We start from the raw sequence: 23,818 nt of genomic DNA on the forward strand, positions 1-23,818 counted from the left end.
TGAAAAACTATTTGTGATGTCACTTTTTCTATTATAAACCTGTTTATTGATGACCTTTCATCAGAATTCACATGACAATATGCATGTTTGGAGATCGTTTTTTTAAAACACCTCCTCCTGATCTTGGCAGTCCCTATGAATGGAGGACGACTTCCATACTGGTGTTGTGGATCCTGAGGAGCAGCTGGGACTGGAATCAACTGTGGCCCAGAGGAACAGCCACTACCACTACATCACAAGAGCCCCTTGCAACTATTCTGATTAGTATATCATGGCTTTTTTGGGGAGGCGATGGTCTCGTGGTATTATTGCTAGACTGCTAATCCAGAGACCGAGATAATAGTCTAGGGACCCAGGTTTGAATCCCACCATGGCAGCTGGTGGAATTTGACTTCAATAAAATACCTGGAATTAAGAATCTAATGAAGATCATGAATCCATTTTCAATTATTGGAAAAACCCATCTCGTTCACTAATGTCCTTTAGAGAAAGAAACTGCTGTCCTTATCTGGTGTGGTCTAAATGTGATTCTAGGCCCACAGCAATGTGGTTAAACTGCTGTCTGGGCAATAAATGCTGCCTAGCCAGCGGTGCCCTCATCCTGTTAAATAAATAAAAAAAGTTGTACAAATGTAGACATTGTAGAAATGTACAGCACAGAAAAATGTCTCAGCTTATTGCAATATGAGCTATTCAAAAACAGCCACCTAACTATTCTAATCCCATAGCTTTGTATGACTTGCCATAGGAAGTATATGGCTAAATTCTTATTTCTTATGAAAGTTTCTGCCTCCAACACCCTTAACGAGCACTGAGTTCCTGATTTCCACGATCCTCCAGATGGTTCATCCTCACATCTCCTCTAAGTCTTCTGCACCTTATCTTAAATCTAAGCCCATGTTATTGATAACAAAGTGTGGAGCTGGATGAACACAGCAGGCCAAGCAGCATCTCAGGAGCACGAAAGCTGACGTTTCGGGCCTAGACCCTTCATCAGAGAGGCTCTGCTGTGTTCATCCAGCTTCACACTTTGTATCTCGGATTCTCCAGCATCTGCAGTTCCCATTATCCCTGTTATTGATCCTGCATCAAGAGAAAAGTCTTTCTCTCTACCGTATCGATGTCTGTCACAATTTGATACATCTCAATCATGTCCCCTCTCCTCTCAGGAAAACAATCCGACAATTGCAACTGTCTAGCCCAGGCATCATCCTGGTAAATCTATGCAGCTTCTCCACTGCTACCACATCTGTCCTATATGTGGATTCCAGATCTGTTTTGTACTGTTAAGTAAACTCTTACTATTCCATGACTATGTGAAGTGAGACTTAACTGTGTTGGAATAATTTTCCACGAGCTACAAGTGTTAATTCCTTAGTGTTGAGCTGGGCTGCTCAATGTTCAAGGACAGTGGTCCGGGATGTCCGATCCTCGGTACCTTGTGGGATTTGTAGTTCGGATTCCGGGATCTCCCTGGAAGTGGTTGCTCCTGGCTCATTGAGCGACTACAATACCCAAAGAGCAGCGCGCTGCGTGTGACGTGTCAGGCGGTTGACGCGGGCGGCGGCGATGCCCCTTCTCGTCAGTAACTGCTCGATCGACATACCGTCGTCGACTGGCGACTTTATCGAGCGTTACTCACAGTTAAAGGTGAGGGGAACTTTCTTCACCGAGTTCACGGCGTTTATTTGCTCAACTGAAAAAACGTTTAAGGCGTTGGAGCTCGTCACTGAGTAAAGGGGGGGAAGAGATTCCTTACACAGGATTCCTAAGGACATCAGGGCGCACTTGTCCCTTTGAAACTGCAGATTTTGAGCACAACCTAAATGTTCATGGCATTAATTTTTTCAAATTTCTGATCACAGGACACTTAATGAGGCCGGGTGGTAGGGAAAACCCGGAAGCAGGTAAGGTTGCCATAGTCTTAGCAGATTAGAAGGCTGCTGTCTGGTTAGAGAGATGGCTGATGGTGGTTTAACCGCACCTAAGGAGAGGTCGAGGAAGAGAGAGTCCTTCCTGGTAACCTCAGCCAGTGTGGGAATTGAGCCCGTGCTGTCCGAGGATGTGCAGATGAGGTGGATGTGCAGGCTTGGTCAGTTTTCCATGGTAAATTTGGGTTACTGGGAGAGGCTGGGTCTGGGTTTAGAGGGTCACTGCAGACTTGATGGGCCGAATGGCCTCTGTCTTGTGCTGTAGGGATTCTATAGGTATCACTGCTTCTCAAAGCAGCCATCCTGGCCATTGACCCCCACCCCTGCCCCAACCAGGAACTATAGCCCAGCAAATCTAAGATTCAGCAGTAGGGAATCAATTGGAAGACATTCTGAGCAACGCACTTGATCCCCATCTGGACAGACATGGGGTAATCAAAGAGAGCCTTTGTGTCTTAGTTGGTGCAGATTGTCTTTGACAGCAATTTCTGGAGAAAATCAGTTTCTAAAGGTCACTTGACTAACTTTTCTCTTCTCAGATGTTGGATCTGCTGAGTTTCTCCAGCAATATCTGTTTTTGTTAGTTTCAGAACTTCTGCTAGGCTATGTTTGGAATAATGAGTGCCGTTCTGATTGCCACACTACCAGGAGATTGTGAATGCTTTGGAGAGGGTGCAGACAAAGTTTACCAGAATGTTGCTTAGTCTGCAGGGTTTTAGTTATGAAGATACGTTGGATAAACTTGGATTGTTTCACTGGAAGGATGGAGGTTGAGGGGTGACCTGATAGAAATCTACAAAATTATGAAGGCTTAGATAAGGCAGATAGTCGGAGGCTTTTTCCCCCACTCTGGAATGGTCAACTGAGAAGGCACAGGTTCAAGCTGAAGGTGGAAAGTTTAGGAGAAAAGTGCCGGGAAAATTTTTCACACAGAGGGTGGTGGGTGCCTGGAATGCACTACCTGTTGAGGTGGTGGAAGCAGGCACGTTAGCAACGTTTAAAACGTACCCTTGATAGACAAATGAATGGAAGGCGAACAGAGGGATAGAAACTGTATGTGGGCAGTAAGTAGCAGGCCTGATAAGGATTACAAGTCAGTGCAGGCTTAGTGGGCTGAAAGGCCTGTTTATTCCCCGTGCTGTATTGTATATGGTGTTGTATTTCCAGGATCTGCAGATCTTCATTTTATTTTCATGTCTGGCAAGTTTGTAGTTTTTTGAGAAGGTATCTTGGTGCATGGATGACTAATGCAGTGGGTGTTGTCTACATAGATAAAAGCTGAAAGAACTGCAGATGCTGTAATCAGGAACAAAAACAAAGTTGATGGAAAAGCTCAACAAGTCTGGCAACATCTGTGAAGGAGAAAACAGTTAATGTTTCGGGACCGGTGACTCTTCCCTCAGAGTTCTGAGGGAAAGGTCACCGGACCCAAAATGTTAACTCTGTTTTCTCCTTCACAGATGCTGCCAGACCTGCTGAGTTTTTCCATCAACTTTGTTGTTGTAGTCTACATAGATTTTAGTTTGGACAGGGTCTCATATTTGAGACTAGTTAAGAAAAGCCCAGGGAATCCATAAGACATGGGAGTAGTAGGCTATTTGGCCCATCGAGTCTGCTCCACCATTCAGTCATAGCTGATAAGTTCCTCAACCCCATGCTCCTGCTTTCTCCCTGTAACCCTTAATCCCCTTGATAATCAAGAATCTATCTATCTCAATCTTAAATGTTCTCGATGACCTGGCGTCCATAGCCTTCTGTGGCAGCGAATTCCATAGATTCACCACTCACTGGCTGAAGAAATTTCTCCTTATCTCTGTTCTAAAAGGTCTTCCCTTTACTGTAAGGCTGTGCCCTCAGGTCCTAGTCTCTCCTGCCAATGGAAGCATCGTCCCAACATCCACTCTGTCCAGGCCAATCAGTATTCTGTAAGTTTCAATTAGATCCCCCCTCACGGACGATGTAATAGCAAGATACTGACCTGGCTGGCTACAAAAACACAGGCCTTTATTATTAAGCAAGTACAAGCTGTGGAGGATTACTGCACTCAACCCAGCACAGAGCGCTGAGTTTCATAAGTGATTCACCCCGAACAGCGGACAGTCCCCGCTTTTTATACTCTACGAATTAGCTGATATATAAAACAATTACTTGGAACATAAGGACAGCAGGATACAGCATTGATTGTTTGTGAAGTAACTGATAACGACAGGATGCAATTTCAAGTTGCCAAAGTGACAGGATGTGATTTCAAGCTGCCGAAGTGTCTGACTTGAACAAAGGTCACTGACCTGGCCACTTCAATAAAAACAGAAGGTTTATACCTTTATAAGAGTGTCACCCCTTTACAGGATTATAGAAGTCTCACACCTTTACAAACTTAATTGAAACATATAAAATAATCAGAGGGTTAGATAGGGTGGATAGGGAGAGCCTTTTTCCCTAGGATGGTGACGGTGAGCATTAGGGGGCATAGCTTAAAATTGAGGGGTGAAAGATCCAGGACAGATGTCAGAGGTAGTTTCTTTACTCAGAGTAGTAAGGGTATGGAACGCTTTGCCTGCAACGGTAGTAGATTTGCCAACTTTAGGTACATTTAAGTCGTCATTGGACAAGCATATGGACGTACATGGAATAGTGTAGGTTAGATGGGCTTGAGATCGGTATGACAGGTTGGCACAACATCGAGGGCCGAAGGGCCTGTACTGTGCTGTAATGTTGTATGTTCTATGTTTCCCACCCGATCCTATTCAGGCAGGAAGTTTAAAACAGTTTCCACATACCTCTGTATAGGAAGATGAGTATAGACCCAGAGTCCTCAAACGTTCCTCATATGTTAAGCTTTCCAATCCTGGGACCAATCTCGTGAATCTCCTTTGAACCCGCTCCAGGGCTAGTACCCCCTTGAGATATGTGACCCAAAACTGCACACAATACTCCAAATGTGGCCTGACAAGAGCCTTATAAAGCTTCAGTAGTACATCCCTGCTTTTATATTCAAGTCCTCTCAAAATAAATGCCAATATTGCATTTGTCTTCCTGACTACTGACTCATCCTACAAGTTTACCTTGAGAGAATCCTGGACTTGAACTCCCAAGTCTCTTTGCACTTCAGACTTCTGAATTTTCTCTCCCTTTAGAAAATAGTCCAAGCTTTTATTCTTCTTACCAAAGTCACGAACACACACGTTCCCACGTTGTATTCCATCTGCCACTTCTTTGCCCACTGTCCGAGCCTATCCAAATCCTTCTGCAGCCTCCCCACCTCCTCAATACTACCTGTCCCTCCACTTTGTATCGTCTGCAAACTTAGCCAGAATGCCCACAGTTCCTTCATTTAGATTGTTAATGTATAAAGTGAAAAGTTGTGGTCCCAACGCTGACCCTTGCAGAACGCCACTTGTCACTGGCTGCCGTCCTGAGAAAGACCCTTTTATCCCCGCTCTTTGCTTTCTGCCAGACATCCAATTTTCTATCCATGCCAGCACCTTGCCTCTAACACCATGGGCCCTTATCTTACTCAGCAGCCTTCTGTGTGGCATCTTGTCAAAGGTCTTCTTGAAGTCCAGGTAGATAACATCCATTGGCTCTCTTTGGTCTATCCTGCTCATTACTTCCTCAAAGAATTCTAGCAGATTTGTCAGGCATGACCTCTTGATGAAACCATGCTGACTTTGCCCTACTTTACCATACACTTCGAAATATTCAGAAATCTCATTTTACAATGGACTCCAAAATCTTACCCATGACCGAGGTTAGGCTAATTGAGCTGTAATTTTTCCATCAAATTGGATCCTAAATTGGCTTAGTGATGGAAGGCAGCAAGTGATGGTTGAAGATTGTTTTTATGGCTAGAAACATGTCTGATGGTATACAGTAGGGTTTGGTACTGGGTACCTTGCTATTTGTGGTTTACATTAAAGATCTAGACATGAATATAGATACTTTGAACTGTAAGTTTGCTGATGACATGAAAATTGGTGACGTGCTAAATAGGATTGTGGAAAGCCTTAGACTAGAGGAAGATAATGTGGGAAAATGTGAGGTTATGCACTTTGACAGGCGCTGCAGATTGTTTAAATGGGTAAAGTAGCAAAGCACAGAGATTTGGGGATCCTTGTGCATAAATCACAAAACGTTGTCATCCAGGTTCAGCAGGTAATAGTGAAAACAAATAGAATGTTGGGATTTATTTCAAAAGAAACGGAATATTAAAATAGGGATGTCCTGTTAAAACTGTACAACGCACTAGCTAGACTACATCTAGAATACTGTGAACAGCTGGTCCTGTTTATCCAGGACATGCTAACATTGGAGGCTATCCAGAGAAGGTTCACCATGTTGATCCTAGACATGAAAGATTTTCCTAAGAGGAGAAGTTGAATTGGCTCGGCCTGTACTTATTGGAGTTTAGATGAATGAGAGGAAACCTTACTGAAACATATACAATTCTTGTTTGGTTTGGGGTTGGGATTTGACAATGCTAACAGGGTAGATCTAATGAGGTAGTTTGCCCACATGGGAAGCCTAACACCACAGGGCATAATCTCAGTGTAAGGGATGTCCTGTTTAAAACAATGAGGTAAAATTTTTTCTGAGGGCAGTAAACCTGAGGAAATCTTTAATCCAGTGTCATTAGTATATTCAAGACTGAGATGGATCTTTAATCATTAAGGGAATGATGGGTGATTGGGGGAAAAAGCAAGAAAGTGAAGTTGAAGATTGTCAGGTCAATGATCTCATTGAGTAGGACAGTTGATTTGCTGGACTGAATGGCTTCCATCTCCTCCTATGTCTTCCGATCCTCTAGGGCTATAGTGATTCTCAGTTCTATTTAAGAAAAGAAAGGTATCAGTTTAGTAAATAAATTTCCTCTGCATCCTCCTTGAGGAATTGATACCCTTCCTAAAGTTTGTAAATTGATGACTAGTTTTTTTAGAAGTTCAATTGATCTTCCTTGATTTTTGTACTCTAAACATCTAACTTTAAATCAAAGGATCCTGTATATCTCTCGAACAGACTTTTTACTTGTCCAGCCAACTTCAATGACTTGCACATGCAGCTACGGTAAACTGAACATTGCCTCCAGGGTGTCAGCTTTACTGTTCTAAGGAAGAGTGCTTGTTAACAAATACCTCCAATCCAAAATCAAGCTCATACCATACAGGATCATCGTGCTACCTGCCTTCTCATATGGGCTGGAGAATGGCCATTGGATTGCAAACATTTTAAACCACCTGCAATCTAGTACCAGTTTTCTCTCAGTCCAACATTCCAAACATTGAGACACTGGTTCTGGTTAATAGTCCTGATGCTAGACTCCCAAAACAAGCATTATAATCAGAGCTTCAACACAGCAAGCAGTTATGAGGAGGCCAGAGGAATACTTCCAGGTAATCCTCAAAAGTCTCCTTGAAAAAATACAACGTCCCCAACTAAAGGGAATTTTGTACAATGTCACCCAAACTGGAAGAGAATCTGCAAAGTTACGAACCATTTTGAATATCGCTGGACCAGGTGGAGACCAAGCTTAGATAGGGGAAGGAATGTGCAGAAACCTGAGGATGGGACAGGAATGGACGGGAGTAGACTGCTTCCAGTTGTAGGTTGAAGAACATGGAGTTGCAGATAAAAGATTGTAATACATTTGGAATAGTGGTTGGGTGAAACATTTTTGGTTACAAAATATAGACGGTGCTGGAGAAACTCAGAAGGTCTAACAGCATCTATGGACGGAGGAGCAGACTTAATGTTTTGGGACTGATTTGACTTGTTCAGAATTACGTGAACTTCATTTAAAAGAACAGTCTTTGAATGAGAAACTGTCAGCCCCTCCAAGCACTCAACATCCTTCTTGGAAATATATCAGATTCCTTTAGTGTCGCTGTGTCAAAATCTTGGAATTCCTTTCCTGTTGGCATTGTGGGTCAACCTACAGTGGTTTAAGAAGGAAGCTCACCACCACCTTCTCAAGGGCAATAAGGCTGGGCAATAAAGAATGCTGGCCACCCAGCAATGTTCACATCCCATGAGTGAATTTCAAAAAAAAGTATTTTAAAATAAAATAGTGCTGCTGAAGATCCATTGGATTAAATGGAATGATTCTGTTTCATACCATGAGCCCATGTTGCAACCTCTATGTATATCATTGTGCAGTCAGTATATGCATTGTGATTGCAATACTTTAGTTACTTTGTTTTCTGAATTATAATTGTGCTGTATGAACAGGCTTTTATTTTCCACCCTGGTTTGTGACTCAGGGTGTGCAGTCTTGGGAAGCAGCTTACTGTTTCCTGCATCTGTTACTTGTGCCAAAATGCTTATGGGTGTGGAACCACTTAAGATATCAGTGGATCCTGACTCAAAGTAAGAATTCTGATTCTCCTTTTTCTCTCTCTCCCCAGAAATTCTAGCCATTAACCAATTAAAGAACCCCATTGCTGACCTGGATACCCAGGCTAGCGGGGCCATTAAATCTGTGAATGGGATGAGCTGTATATCTCAGTCCACATAGTATAGTACGAGTGCCTGATTAAAAATCAGGAGAACTGCATAACTGAAATTCTTGATGTGATGTGTACTCAGGCTAAACTGTCATGTGGAATAACTAGTTCAATCACGGGTATCAAATATAGCAGTCGTTCCTAGTGCCATTGTGTCACTAAACAAGCACAAAATGAAAGTTCTGCTCAGTGTCATCAATTGAAAGACGGTAGAAACTAAAAAATAAAATTCTGCCTTTTTATAACCCAAAGTGTAGTTCTTGTTAATCTGTTAACATGGTTAACGGTTTAGATAAATCTTTGCCAAACAGCAAAACAGATTTGAAGATAGTCAAAGATATAAATTGCTAATTATTCTTAACTGGTAATATGAATATGAACGCATGCACCTTTCAGATTTCCTTATTCTATCATTGTTTTTCATGTGAGGTCAGCATTTTTACTGCTGTAAACTCAAGTTCTGCCTTTTTTTTTCAGGAAGCCGCAAAATCTCTCCAATCAAAGCCAGTACGTAAGATAGATCCTACAAGTCTTCTGTACGTTCATCAAAGAGAATTTGCAACAACAACTCCTCAGGATGGTAAGTATTGCTGTTTTTCATGTCAAAGATGAAGTTACAGGAATGAAGAAGACCCATTTTGTCAGTGGTCTGTTCATTAGCCACACCATTTGGAGATGATCCTTTCAAATTTAATGGCCTCAATTTACTGAACAAGGTTTATTCTGTTCATTCGTGGGATGTGGCAGTTGCTGTCTAGGACGGTATTTGTTGTCCATCCCTAGTTGCGCTTGGCATTCAATCAACAAACATGTTAAGAAGTTGTTCTGTGAATTAAATTTAGCTTGTGACTTATTTGACTTGCAGTTGTATGCATTACTGTTCTATATGGTCTACATCTGCCATTCAATTACCTGGCAATTTTAAACACGAAAATATTCTCTCACTCATTTTTTTTCCTAACAAAAATGGGTGCAACTTTCTGAAAAGAAAGGAAGGAGGAACCTCATTTACATGCCTCCTTTATTAATCTCGAACATTCTCAAAGTGTTTTAGAACAGCAAACTGTTGATGTACTACAGGAATGCCGCACTGAGCACAGATTGGCCATATCCTAGACAACGACTGCACTTCAAAGTAAATTGATGGGTTGTAAAGTGCACTGCAGTGTCCTGAGGGCACATGGTTCTATAGAAATGCCATGGATCCTGACTAAGTGCACTTAAAATCCTGAGGGATTTGGCTTGATGATAATTGGAAGAGAGCAGGGAGCTGAACGGTTGATCTCCAACTTCCTGACAAAAATGTCCGTGAGTTACTCGCATCTAAGTAAATAAATGGAGAGGGCAAAGAAGAAGGTTTAAATGGTACATTTAGTCCTGAAAGAAAGATGTCAAGTTACCTTTTTTCTAAGTAGTGTCTTTAGAAGTGGGTAGCATTGGCAGAGGAGCGTGAGGCTGGATAGCACTTGATGTGATCAGCTCCAAAAATGGATTGTTAAGCAGATCTATGGATAGAGGTGTTCAAGTGTTCATCTCTTGGACTTGAGGGACTGAAAATGTGGGCTGCACCAAGATGATGGGATGATGAGAGAAATTAATGGTTATTCCAGGGATAAGGACACAAGCTACCAATTTTATGGATTTTTGCCAAGTAGGATTACGTTTGCTTATGATTCAGAGACAAACAAGCTGCAAATGTTTAAATGGCAAAGACAAGCTCAGCTACTTACGGGTGTCCAGTAACATTGTGTATAATATGCCAAGCAGATCAAGCCAAGAACTTAAATTGGGCAAGAGAGAACAAGGTGTAGAGCTGGATGAACACAGCAGGTCAAGCAGCATCAGAGGAGCAGGAAGGCTGACTTTTTGGGCCTAGGTCTGAAGAAGGGTGTTGGCCCGAAATGTCAGCCTTCCTGCTCCTCTGATGCTGCTTGGCCTGCTGTGTTTATCCAGCTCTACACCTTGTTATCTCAAATTCTCCAGCATCTGCAGTTCCTAGTATCTCTAAATTGGGCATGGACAAGTTACCTTAAAGTCTGAGGAATGTTCTTGGGTGTTACTGGTATAATTTATTTATACAATGTTGTGACTAATTTGATATTACTCGTGTGATTCTTTATTGTCAGGAGACAGCCTGTGTGATTTTCTTCAAATTCAAAGAAAGTAAAACTTCCATTGAGCTCTCGGAGCAAAGATGAGAGCGCGCAGCATGTTCTTGTAGAATGCAATGATGTTGACCAACATTTTCCGCATGTCTTTAACTACAGGTTCTGTGTCTATACTTGGTACGGAAGATGCAACCACTTGCCACATGGTAGTTCTGCGACACACAGGTAATGAGAGATGCTTTACAGTGGTGCAATTGGGCGGTCAACTGATATTTGTGAAAACTTGAAGGTTCATTGTGTGGAATAATGCAGATGAGTGTCTTCATTTGAACAAGCAAAATGACTAGATTTTTCAGTCCCTGAAATTCTGCAGTTTTAAAACCAAACAGCAGTACAAGTAACATAATTGGAGATTTGATTTAATTTGGCAAATAATTATGTATTTTAAAATAATTCAGTGCAAATCTATAAATTTTGCTAGCAAAGCCAGAGTTAGCCTGCATCTCAAACGGCCTTGAGAAAGTGATCAACCATTTTGAAATGCTACAGTCTGTGTTGAAAGCAATGAATAAACAACAATAGATATCCAAATCAATATCTCATCTGATTTGACATACTTGTCCTTCACAGTGGTAAAGATGAATGGTTTAGAAAGTTTTACTGATGAATTTCTTAGCTATATGTTACATGGCACCATGTCAGCAGTACGAACTGAAGCCACAGTTACACCAGTGATACATGGATATTTAACTTGAATGATAGCGTGCATGCCCAGTGGGTGGCCACTTTTTTTCTGGATGGTATTGGAGCTGCACTGGTCTAAATAAGTGAAGAGTATTTCATTATACTCCTGACTTGAAGGTGGTGGGGGAATTACATTGTAGAATTGCATGCAGAATTAGATTGGCTAGTTGCAAATAAATTGATTCTGTGATTTGCCTGATGTATTTTTAAAAGTTTTTTCATAAAAGGAATTAGATGACCCTTTTACTGCCTTTAATTTATTCTCCCCTCCATCTTATGATCCGATGTAAAGTAGTTTTCTAATGTGCTAATTACTGTTATAATGTTTAGAAGACATTTAAAAATGTGCTGGCATCAAATACATAATCACATCCATGATAAATATATGAAATCTACTTAATTTGTGTTTTCTGATTTTTCCCCTCCTGAGAATTGTGGTACAACTATGCAGGTCCCAACTTCTCTCTCAAAAAAAGCCAGGAGGCAAAGTAAAAGAATGAACCGACTACAGTGGATTTACACAAAATGTATGCATGGAGCAGGCCGGTCAGCCCAACTTATTCATACTTGTGCTCTCCATGAGCCTCCTTCATTCCTACTGTATCTAACCTGAAAAGAATAAATATCTTCTAATTTGTTTTTTCTCCTTCATGTGTTTACCTAGCTTCATCTTAAATGCAGTTGTGCTGGTCATCATAACTGCTTGTTGTGACAAGTTCTACATTTCTCACTACTGTTTGGGTAAAGGGAAATCTGAAGATGTTTCATAGCCATTGGTGTTATCTTGTATGACTGTCCATGCTGAATATTCACATATATACACAGGCATGCCTGTACTCTCACAATTCTAATGAAAGGTGCATAATTTATATGGATTCACGTCATTCCTTTTAGAGTACTGGCAAATAATCAATTTTATATGAAAGTGTTTAAAAATTAACTATGTTAGTCTTTCTGGAATCTTGATTTTAAGCTGGTATGTGCCACATGGAGTATTAATAGAAGTTCGTTTATATTGTGGGTCTTTACAACTGGAGAGAGAAAACATTGAAAGATACCAGCTTGTTATTTGGTTTATAATAATTGAGGGTTGATTTTAGTTGAGAAACCCCAGAGTTTGGAGAGCTTTTGGACAGTGTGAAAGAGACCTGATTGGAGGTCAGTTGCATGTATAGTTTCTCCAGAGAAAAAAAGGAATGTATAAGAAGTATGTATAAGATTATGAGGGACATGAACAGGGTGGATAGAAAGCAGCTGTGTACTTTAGTTGAATAACAAGGGGACATAAATTTAAAGTGAAAGGCAGAAGGTTTAGAGGGGACTTGAAGAATTTGTATTCATTGAGCGGGTGTTGTATGTCTGGAATGCATTTCCTGGGAGGGAGTTGAGGTGCGAAATCTTGCAATCTTTTTAAAAGTACTTGGATGAGCACGTGAAGTGTCATAATATTCAAGACTATGAGCCAAATGTGGGAAAGTAGGACAGGTGTAGACTTGATGGGCTGAAGGGCCTCTTCTCTGCTATGTGATTCTAGGATATCATTCAGAGTAGTTAAAGAAGTGTTAACACAGTTAAAGGGGGAGTTTGTGAAACTTCCAGACCAGAGTATTTGATGAGGACTCTGCAGATAATAAAAAGACTGAGAAAAGCCTTAAGATCAGGATCGAACAAAATGGCTTTGCAGTTCTCAGGACCAGGACTGAGAAGTAGCAGTTGAGTCAAACATATAGATTCGTTAGGGGAATAAAATCTCCCTGATTTTTGTGTAACTGTAAAGTGATGGTATTGGTAAGCAAATAGGATTTTTAAAAAAATCTTTTTATATTCATAAAGCTTTTTATGATTTATTTCATTGTTTAGGTTGTGTAATAAACTTTCATTTTATGATTAAAACCAAATCTACTGCCTTGTGTGCATATGTTTCAGTGAAAATATACCATGTTAAAAGAGGACAGAATATGATCTATCAAGGCAGTTATTTCTGGTAAATGCTTTGTCCACGAGAAATATTAGCTGAGATTATAACAATATAAACATTGGATGGCTCTCAGCTCTGGTGTCTGTGGCTGAATTTTCTTCCTCTACCACCTCTCCAGTGCTGCATCCGTATCATTTTGTTATATTTCCCTTAACAATGCATTCTGTTCTTATGTTCACTATTTGGATTCATTTTTAGGGAGTGGGGCTACAAGTTTGGGACATTGTGATGGAGCAGATACAGAAGTGACAGTCTCTTTAATGTTCAATGCAGTGAAGTCCTTGTCAGTAGGATGTGATTCTGGAAGGTAAGTTCCTGGTGCACGATAAGGTGCCAAGAAGGGAAAACCTACAGTTCCTGAATCATTCCACCTGATACCTACATTTCACTCAGTAATTAATGGTTATCTGTCGATGTCAGCTTTTATATTTGTGAACAATGTTTTCCTAGTTGCTACAATTTCCAGTCGACCTACTCCTATAAGAAGATTCAGTTGAAAGAGTAGCCCTGTTGGAAAGACACAAAATTCTAATTATAAAATTAATCTTTCATTTATTGCTTATTCGGCTTGAAACTGTTTAAGATATCATAATTCTGCAAAAATCAGTAATTAATGCATTTTCATGTCAGGTTGAATTGCACACTGCAGTTACGTGATAATCTGAAAGACTAACAACATCTCTGGTATACAGGGTGGTTGAACAGAAGTGTACTTCCTTCAGCAGCATTGCACCTTTGTTTTAATATACTTCAAAGTGGACTGATAGGTAAAACAAAATACTAATTGAGGGAAAGTCTTAAAAATTATCATGAAGGAAGCAGTCTAGGTTGAAACAATGATGTCTTGACTCTTAAAATACAGAATGAACATCACCTTGATTGTCAAATATCCTTAATGTTTCATCCACATTTTTACTGTTGAGTAAGTTTTTAATAGGGCCATGCAGGACTGAAATTACTTTCTTCTCTCTGTTGCTTTCCTGACTGAACATGATGTGAAGTAAAAAATGTTAATGTTTGATTAGATTGGAAGATTTTATGGATTAAATAGTTCCTTTCAAAAAAGAATTGTGAAATTGTTGTACTTTTGTGTTTTTAGATATGAAGTTCACCTTGTAGGGGGTTTCATTGATGAAAGGTCATTGTCTCACAGACTCACTCTTGAACTTCTTGGTAGGTTTTAATCATATATTTTACTGTTGAGATATTTGGGAAAATTTATTTATTCTGATGTAACAGTGGTAATGTCTAATGATAATACTGTTGTGAGAAAACAAAGAAAAAATATGATAGTTGAAATTGTTGTAAAATACAGTTAACAAATGCATGTTATATATTTTGTTTCTTTTGTTCTTGGTTTTGTGGTTATCTTTTTGTTTGATAAGACTACAATTGCAGAAAATACTTTTCCTAATTTTCTTTCCCCACCCTTATGACTTCCTGCAAGAATTTCTTGTGATTTAAAATTCTTTTCTATTAAAATCTCCTCTAACCTTGCAACTCTAGAAGAACTTTGAGTTCCTCAAACTCTGTCTGGCCTCTTGAGCACTGATTCTGTTCTGCACTTCATTGGTCACAGTGTATTCATCTATCTAGATCCCAAAGCGCTGGAGTTTGCCCCCCTTAATTCAATCCCTCTAGTTCACCTCCTTGCCTTTAAGACCTCCAAGGTGCCTATCTCTTTGGTTAAACTTTGAGTTGTTTTACCCACCTAATCACACAAGTATTCCATTTTGGATACTGGTGAGAGGAATGGCCCATCAGGTGACAGCTTCAGCCAGAGCAGTGGCACCATGGCTGGCACTGTTCTGCACACGGGAGGAACAGACTGTAGTAGAGCAATAGTAATTGGAGATTTGATAGTCAGAGACACACATAGGTGTTTCCATGGCCCTGAGAGACTCCAGGATGGTCTGTTGCCTCCCTGGTGTCAGAGTCATGGATGTCTCTGAGTGGGTAGAGGGTATCCTGAAGTGGGAGTGTAAACAGTCGGAAGTCATTGTTCATATTGGTACAAATGACACAGGTGGGAAGAGGGACAAGGTCCTGCAATGATAATTCAGTAAATTAGGTAGTAATCTCAGGATTACTCCCCATGCACATATGCTGTTGATGCTAGGAACAGAGACAGAGTGCAATTGAACATGTGGCTAAAGAACTGGTGCAGTGGGGAGGGCTTCAGATATGTGGGTCATTGGAATATTTTCCAGGGAAGCTGTGACCTGTACAAGAAGGCCAGGTTATACCTAAATTGAGGCGTACGAGTATCTCGGCAGGGAGGTTTCATAGTACCACTAGGAAGGGTTCAAACTGGTGTGGCCAAGGGGTGGGAGCCAGAGCATCAGGTCAGTAAACAGACAGGCAGAGGAAGAGCTTGAGTCTAAGGCAAATATAGCCAAGAGGAAGAGCAGTCAGGGAGAGGTTGTTGAGCTCAGTGGAACTGGAGGCTTTTTAGTATTTGCTTCAATGCAAGAACTATGACAAGAAAGATGGATGAACTTAGATTAATGCATGCAGCTGTGATGCTGTTGCTATCACAGAGACATGGTTGAAAGAGGGACAGGATTGGCAGCTTAATGTTCTGTGATGTCGATGTTTTAGATGAAACAGGAGGAAGTAAAAGAGTTGGGAGAGTTGCATTATGGGTTAGAGTATAATCACAGTTGTGTTCAGGGAGGACGCTGTGGAGGGATCTTGCAGTGAGGCATTGTGGTTAGAGCTCAGGAAAAGGAAGTGTGCAATCACAATGCTGGGATTGTACTACAGACCTCGTAGCTGCCAGCAGGAAATCAAGGATGAGAAATACAGCCAGATTCTGGAAAGAATACTTATATAATTACATGAATAGGAAAGGTTTAGAGGGATACGGGCCAGGAGCAGGTAGGTGAGCCCAGTTTATTTTGGAATGATTGAGGAAAGGGCAGACTATCTAGATGGATTTGATAAAGTATCTCATTGCAGCTTGGTATGGAAGGAAGAGTCTTATGGGATCTGGAGTGAGCTGTCTAGATGGACACAAAACTGGCTTGGTCAGAAGACAGAGTAGCGGTGGCAGGGTGCTTTCCAGAATGGAGATGAGTAACTGGTGATGTTCTGCAGCGATCAGTGCCGGGACCTTTTGTTGGTTGTCATTTTTATAAATGATCTGGAGGAAAATGTCGGTGGTTTGATTAGTAAGTTTGCAGATGACACCAAAATTGGCGGAGTTACAGATAGTGAGGAGAATTGTTGAAGGATACAGTGGGATATAGGTAGATTGCAGAGGAGAAATGGCAGGTGAAGTTTAATCTGGACAAATGCAAGGTGATGCATTTTTTATAAGATCAAATTCAGGTACTGAATTATACAATAAATGGCAGAACACTCGGAAGCACTGACATACAGAGGGATCTGAGCATACGGGCCCGTAGATCCCTGAAAGTGACAACATAGGTGGATAAAGTGGTCCAGAAGGCAATGCTTGCCTTCATTGACCAGGGCATCAAATATAAAAGTTGGCAAGTGATGATACAGCTATACAAAACTTTAGTTAGGCCACATTTGGAATATTGCGTGCAATTCTGATCACCACACAATCAGAAGGTCGTGGAGGCTTTGGAGAGGGTGCAGAGAAGGTTTACCAGGATGTTGCCTCGTCTGGAGGGATTTAGTGATGAGGAGAGGTTGGATAAACGCAGATTGTTTTCAGTGGGAAGTCAGAGGCTTGAGTGGCGTGACCTGATAGAAGTCTACAAAAGTATGAGATGCATAGAAAGGGTGGATAGACAGTTGAATGGGAGGTGAACAGAGGGATAGAAACTGCATGTGGGCAATACATAGCAGGTCTAAATAAGGACTGGGAATAGGCACAGGTTAAGTGAGTCAAAGGGTCTGTTCCTGTACTGTGCTGTATTGTATTTTATTTGGTTTGGTGTCACTTTTTCCTCTCTATGTTTCGATGAAACACTGTGGAATACTTTACTAAGTTGAAGGTGCTGTCCACATGCAAATTATAATTATGTTGTGGTTTGGTTTATTTTGTTTTTTTTCCTTGGATGATGTTTTGAGGGTTTGTGGCTAGCTTTCCATAAAATTTCCATACCCAGATTCATCCTCTGGCCAAAAAGTTTGCCCACCCCTGAAAGAAAGAGTGAAATTTAGCCCTTGCCTCAGATAAAGAACATTTTCTGATTTCATTGCCTTGCAATGAGTTCACCAACATCAGCAGAAACAAAGGTTTTTTTTGAGGAATATGACTGTTTTAGATATTTGACTGCTGTGATTTCCATAAAAGCTACAGCAGTGTGCACGGGTGAACATACTGATGGTGAATCATCTCTCTTCTGAAACTCATTGATTTTTCAATTACAGTGGCCAAAACCCAGTGTGTCCTGTTTAATTTTCTAAATGGTTAAAGCAGTAATCTAGATTTAAAGTCGACTGGCTTCAAATGTTGTCCAATATATGTCTGTTAATTAGTACTTTGTAAAAATTATAGAAGTAATTGAAAATTTTCAACACATTAGGCCCTTTGGCTCATTGTTTTGGTGCTGGTTGGTAAAGAGCGATCCAGCCTTATCCTACCTTCCTCCGCTTAGCCGAAAGCCCTGACTGTTCAGATTGACTCTTCTGCCTTGATCACCTTTTCAGGCAATGAGTTTCAGTTCTCTACCATCATCTTGGTGGAAAAAAATGTGTCCTCATCTCCCCTCTCAGCCTTCTATTAATTACTTTAAATCTACTACCCCTGGTTTTTAACCTCTCTGCTCAAGGAAATAGGTTGTTCCTATTTACTCCTTTTAGACCCCACATAATTTTCTGCACCTCAATTAAATCACTCTCAGACTCCCTCCAAGCAGAATAACCCCAGCATACTCAGCCTTTCTTCATAACTAAAATGTACCAATCCTAGCCGCAACATCCTGAACTTCCTCTGCACCTACTCCAATCACATCCTTCGTAGGTGCAGTAAACAGAATTGTATACAGTATTTGGTATGGGTTAACTAATGTTGGATACATTCTAACATGGCTTTATGTTCTTGTAGCCTGTCCCATTGATAATGAAGGAAATGCTCTGATCTGAGACAAAACTAACAAATTTATGTTACAGTCTGTTAACAGACTACTAACTTTTTTGTTTAAAGGAGACAAGAGTTTGAAATTCCAGGTAACCAATAAGAGAATGAAGACATATGACGCCACTTCATTTTTGTACAATCAGAATAAACTTTAGTATACAGGGTTAAAGAATTAAAATGGTCTACGTATGTTTACAGCTTATACTCTTAGCATCCTGAATTAACATGAGGTGAACATGGATTAACAGACAAACTGTGGTTAAACACCCCACATGACACATCACAAATAATTGATGGGGTCAAGACATATTGCACAGATTTCTCAGTAACCAATCCAGATTTTGTGACATTAGGTTGAAAAATCTCATTGAGACTTTGCATTCCTCACGACGGCTATCAAGTCTTCATTTTCAAAGATCTAGCTTCTTAAATTCCTCAAACGTTGCTCCAGTTTGGATTGCCTCAAGGTCTGCTCATATGCTATGGTTCAGTTCTTTCTTGTGAGACTGAGTTCTATGGGATTCCTAAGACTATTCACAAGCATCTAAATATCGGCACAACATCTGCTTTTTATGAGACTTCATGGAGTTGCCATTGCCCCCGAATTTCTCAGCAATTTTTCTCAGCTGCACTGTTGCTAGGCTTCCTTCTCCCCTACTTTTGTAGGATCATATATGTTTTCGGTTACTAGATGGCTCCTGGGACTTTGGTGAGTCTCCGGTCCCTCAGAACCAAAAAGCAACACTTTTTAGTTTGTATGGAGACAGTTTATATGGCTACTCCTCTCTCTCCAATACAAAGGCAGCAATCTGCCTTCACACGTCTCAGAACTTCTGAATCCTGACTCCCTGCAGTTTGCTCAAAAAAAACCTCTGCTGCCACAGTATCTTCGTGCTGCTCCTAAGCACCTGATTGAGCAGTAGCCCAAACATATCAATCTTCTTCAGTCACTTCTAACCACTTGAACTAGATCCCTTGGGCCCCATTTTGCATCCTGCAGTTCGTCCCCTTGTCCCCTTGTCTCCTTTTTGCACTAGTATTCACAATAGAAGTGCACTTTCCCTTCAAATGAAGTCCTTCAGTTTTCTTTCTAAGGGAGAGAAAAACTTAAACTGAGCATGAACTGCCTATGACTCTGCCATACTCTGCAAATGCTCCAAAACTCTTGGACCTTGTAGAAAATGGGGTTCTTGTTGGACCCAAAACAAGGCAAGTTTGTGTTTCATTTAGAATGAATGCCCTATGCCTCCTTAACCACCTCATCAACCTGTGCTATTACTTTTGAGGATCTTTTGGATTTGCCCTTCCAGATCCCTTTGCTCCTTCACAGTTCTCAGAGTCCTGTTGATTGTATATTCCATTGTCTTGTTTGCACCTCCCAAAATGTATTGTTTCAATTTTTCTGGATTAAATTCCATCTTTCATCTTTAGTCCACAGACCTGGCAATCTACCTTCTTTCTATAGTCTAAAGCTTTCCTTCTTGCTGTCACACACAGCCCAGTTTTGTCATCTACAAACTTTTTTATGCCCCCATTATTTGAGTGGCAATAATTATTATAAATAACAAAAAGCAAGGGACTGATTACTGAGTCCTGCAAATCTACTGGTTGATAGCCTTCCAGTCACAAAAGCATCCTGTCAACTATTAGCATCTGCTTCATGCTATTAAGCTAATTGTGGATCCAATTTTCCTTTCACTGGAATCTAATTTGTATCTCAAATTAAAATCCTATCTGTTCCAGACACTGCATATAAAAATTCCAGAATGTTACAAAGCCATCACTGAAATTGATAAATGTGACCTGTATTGGGGATATTTTCTGATCTGCACAATTCTTCCATTGGTTAGAGAAATTCATTGTGATGTTGAGAAATGTAATAATTGTCAGCGTTAGAGATGCAAGTACATTAGAAATTTTCTGATAAATGAGAAATCAGTGTTTATAAAAACTTGTATCACTGGCTTGTTTAGAAATTGCTCACTGTTGTAGACCGTAACACTTACTGCTTCTAAAATGTCTCTCTAACATTAGTGTTGGTGAGTACCATTATTTTCAAGGCTGAAAATATGTTGTCACTCTAACGTAGCATTTCAATTTGTCACCAGATTGTCTGATCTATTTTTAGACCTCGTTTGTGATTCAGGGTATAACTTAAAGGCCTGCAAACCATAATTGCATCCTAGAGGTCACTCTTGTTAAACTTCCTGCATATATTCAGTGACTTTCTGCTGCATTCATTTGCAGAAGCTTTCAATTGTCAATCAGAGAACATTCATCTGGAAACATACTGTTTAACAGGTAAATCAATTGCATTTACTCTGACTCTTATTCTGACCCAAAGGAATGAAGGAAAAGTAACTAAAATTTGTTCAAAAATATATTTTACTGAAATGTGATGAATCTGTTTTAAATTATTTATAACCCCCTGGTTTTACTTCTCATAAATGAAGCTTTTTAAGGGAAAAGTGGTAGATTTCAATTTTCCATTTTATTAATGATGTTTAAAACATTGGTGAATGATTGTAGGACATTTGCAGTTTCTCAGATAACAAATGTCAGCCATGACCATATTGATTGGCTGAGCAGGCTGAAAGGGCCGAATGGCTTATTCTAGTCTCTATTTTCTAAAGCAGTTCATGCTGTCATGCAGCAAGACCTGGACAAGTTCTAGACTTATGTTGATAAGTGATGAATATATGATTAGCAAATAATGATTATCACCAAGGGAGAGCCTAATCACCTCCCCTTTATATTCAGGGGCATTATCATTTGCTCAGTTGACCCAGAAACTGATTCACACTCTGTTGAGGTGTGAGTTTCCTTTTGCTGAGGCAGTTTCCAAGCTGTAGATGATGCTGCCTTTCTGCAATAGCCTGGCCATTTGGAAAATCATGCCATGAAGCTGACAACTTAACAGCACCAGGTCTTGAAGCAGCACTTCAGGTTACAGTTCATTAAAGTTAGTGACCGAAAGGTTGGGCCTTATTGCATCTGTTCTAGCAGGCAGAGAAGGAATTAATCTTGTGGGACTGTATCCTGTGACCAAAAAATGTAAGTACTCTTACTTTCTTCTGGAAAACAATTTTGCAGACATTCCTGGTTGGTGTTTAAAATAATCTTTTGGTTTTTTGCATGTGTTAGTCAGGGTGAGATACTCATTTTGGAACCCATTCATAAAAATCATTGTCATCCCAGCTTGCACTCCTTTCTAATTGCCAACCCCTCTCAGCTGAGTGCTGTCATCAGTGTTGATGTTAATTGAGTCTTGGGCCTGCCTCATTCAAAACTGGGATCATTCAGTGTATCTAATTAATGCTGAAAGATGTTTGCTTCTACACCAATGCTTTGTCTTTCATTCTTCTGTGATGTATTATCTCATGCTAAATATTCTGGCATAAGATCACTGATCCAAAGTAAGGCCTGTTACACACATCCTATGACAGAATATAGACATTTTTCATATATGAAACCTTGCTATGTGCAAACATTGGCTGCTCGATATCGCACAATTTTAAAAAAGACTGCACTTCAAAAATTCTTTGATTGTGGCTATCTCGGGCTGTAATAAAATCTCAATTTCTATTTATATAACGTTATTTCTTCCCTAAATGTCTCATCTCTTTGCTTTTACTGGTAATTGATTTGTACAATAAAGTGAAATTCTTATACTAATTAAATATTTAAATCTCCATTCTTTTGTAGAACTTAATGATGTAGTGAAGCAAAACATTCATTGGCCTATAATTTATGGAATAGGTGAGTATTCATTGCATTTTTGTCACTTAATCTAACTTATTTTCATGTTTGCCAAGCTTTTGTGTAACTTCATCTGCAAAATCTGCACTTTAAACTTAAGGAAATTAAACTATGGCAAGATGAAGAATCATGTGCTCTAGGATACCTGATTTTTTTTTTCATACCTCTCCGAATTAAAAACAAGTTGTACTAAGAATTCTGTGGGTATCAGAAACCTTCTGGTACCTTGCTTAGGCTATTATTGTGTTCTAAGAATGTAGATTGAATGTTGCTAAGTCTTTAATGTGTGAGTAAGGACAAGTCAGTGGGTGCTGATTGAGAGATATTCCTAGTGTTTTGAGCTAGTCCTAGCTGAAGAATCATAGGACAAGGTGTGTTTCTGTTACAGCTCTGGTTAGCGTTAGCATAATGCCTCAACTTGAAAACAAAGTTAAACAGCAAGTGTTATAAGAAGAGGTTCATAGCGGTAAGAGTGAGGATGTTACCTCCTGTCTTGAACTTAGAAAAAGGAAAACAAAATGCCTAGTGCTTGCTTGCTTATTTCTATTCAGGGAAGTTATTTGAAAAGTACGTAAGGTTGGGTGTTATCTGCTTTGGTTTAGCTGCTTCTATAAATCATTGATTTTAGGACATCTTAAAAAAGTTTAATGTTCCATGTGGTCTGGATAACTTTCTTTCAGCTGTAAATGTGAAAACTGGAGATATTTTTCGTGCAACTTTCCCAGATAGAGGCCCAGATGAGGTTATTCGTGCTGCTCGTACTTTTTTAGGGGGTTCTGTAAGTTTCAAAACCACAAGTCCAATTTAAAATCACTAAGCTGTCTGCTGTATGTTGGCTTTCTAAGTCATCAATTTTTTTGTCTTCTAAAGATAACGTCCGTTTATAATGCAAAAGAGGAACAACTGCAGATTGAGCCTTACCAGTGGAAACAATTTGCAGCAGCTCAGTTCTGGCTGCAGCAGACTGATCAAGTGATACTGCAGGTACAGAGCACTTATTATTTGAAATGTTTGTGTTGCTTACTGGAAGTTGTATGAAAGGTGTGTACGTGAACACTTCAGGAGTTTCACTTCTCTGGGTATAAGCACTATTAATTGCTGTTTCATTACAGAACTTTTCAACATCGCCACTTGTTGAACCATCACACTTTGTTAAACAGGAGAGATCCATTTTCCAATTTCTGTCTCGCTATCCAGAGGAGCCATTATTTCCTAAGGGTAGGTCCAGGATCTACAAAAAAACTTCGGATGGTTTGTGGGAGAGGATTGATTGTGCTGCCTAATGTTTTGAATTTGAGCCACTAACACCCAAGTACTTTAACTGCTTCTGATCACAAGTGACACTGCATCAAGAGCACAACATGGTGGCATGTTTATGTATGTTTAAATCAGTTCATCCTGCAACTGCAGCTTCAAAAATAAAATTCCTGAATCATTTTATCAGCTGGCAGTACATTTAAGTACTTTTGTAAGGCTTCAGCAATCAATTCATGGACCATCATATACAGAATGTTATGTAGGAAATATGCTTCAGGTTGGAGTTTGCATAAGGAAATTTGTGATATTTATTTTACTGGCAATAGTAAGTCTGGTGAATACTTTGTAGATTTATTTCTTGATTATGTAAAGATACACGAACAAAAATAAATGATAAAATACTTGTTTCTTTTGCATGATCTACATATTGTTTGCAGAGCAAGTCTGCTACTTAAGCCATTCCCTAATGTGAGGAATCGTAA

The 23,818-nt window shown here is 40.0% G+C and overlaps 2 protein-coding genes across 2 annotated transcripts in view; one reads left to right on the plus strand and one right to left on the minus strand.

The window, feature by feature from the left end:
- The first annotated feature begins 1,538 nt into the window (after nt 1–1,538).
- ntan1 (N-terminal asparagine amidase) lies at nt 1,539–23,519 on the plus strand. The gene is made up of 10 exons (XM_048551664.2): nt 1,539–1,650; nt 8,909–9,011; nt 10,699–10,764; nt 13,460–13,568; nt 14,361–14,434; nt 20,568–20,621; nt 22,026–22,079; nt 22,760–22,857; nt 22,950–23,063; nt 23,192–23,519. Exons 1-10 carry the CDS (start codon nt 1,570–1,572, stop codon nt 23,360–23,362), a joined length of 924 nt encoding a protein of 307 aa, XP_048407621.1. The 5' UTR covers nt 1,539–1,569; the 3' UTR covers nt 23,363–23,519.
- The window catches only part of pdxdc1 (pyridoxal-dependent decarboxylase domain containing 1), an 85,717-nt gene continuing 65,916 nt past the window's right edge, over nt 4,018–23,818 (minus strand). The window contains exon 24 of the mRNA XM_059654183.1: nt 4,018–6,758. Within this exon, the coding sequence (XP_059510166.1) occupies nt 6,718–6,758 (41 nt within the window). The 3' untranslated portion in view covers nt 4,018–6,717. The remainder of the gene's footprint in view (nt 6,759–23,818) is intronic.

This window comes from Stegostoma tigrinum, chromosome 23 (genome assembly GCF_030684315.1).
Source record: "Stegostoma tigrinum isolate sSteTig4 chromosome 23, sSteTig4.hap1, whole genome shotgun sequence".
In the NCBI taxonomy this organism is placed as follows: domain Eukaryota; kingdom Metazoa; phylum Chordata; class Chondrichthyes; order Orectolobiformes; family Stegostomatidae; genus Stegostoma; species Stegostoma tigrinum.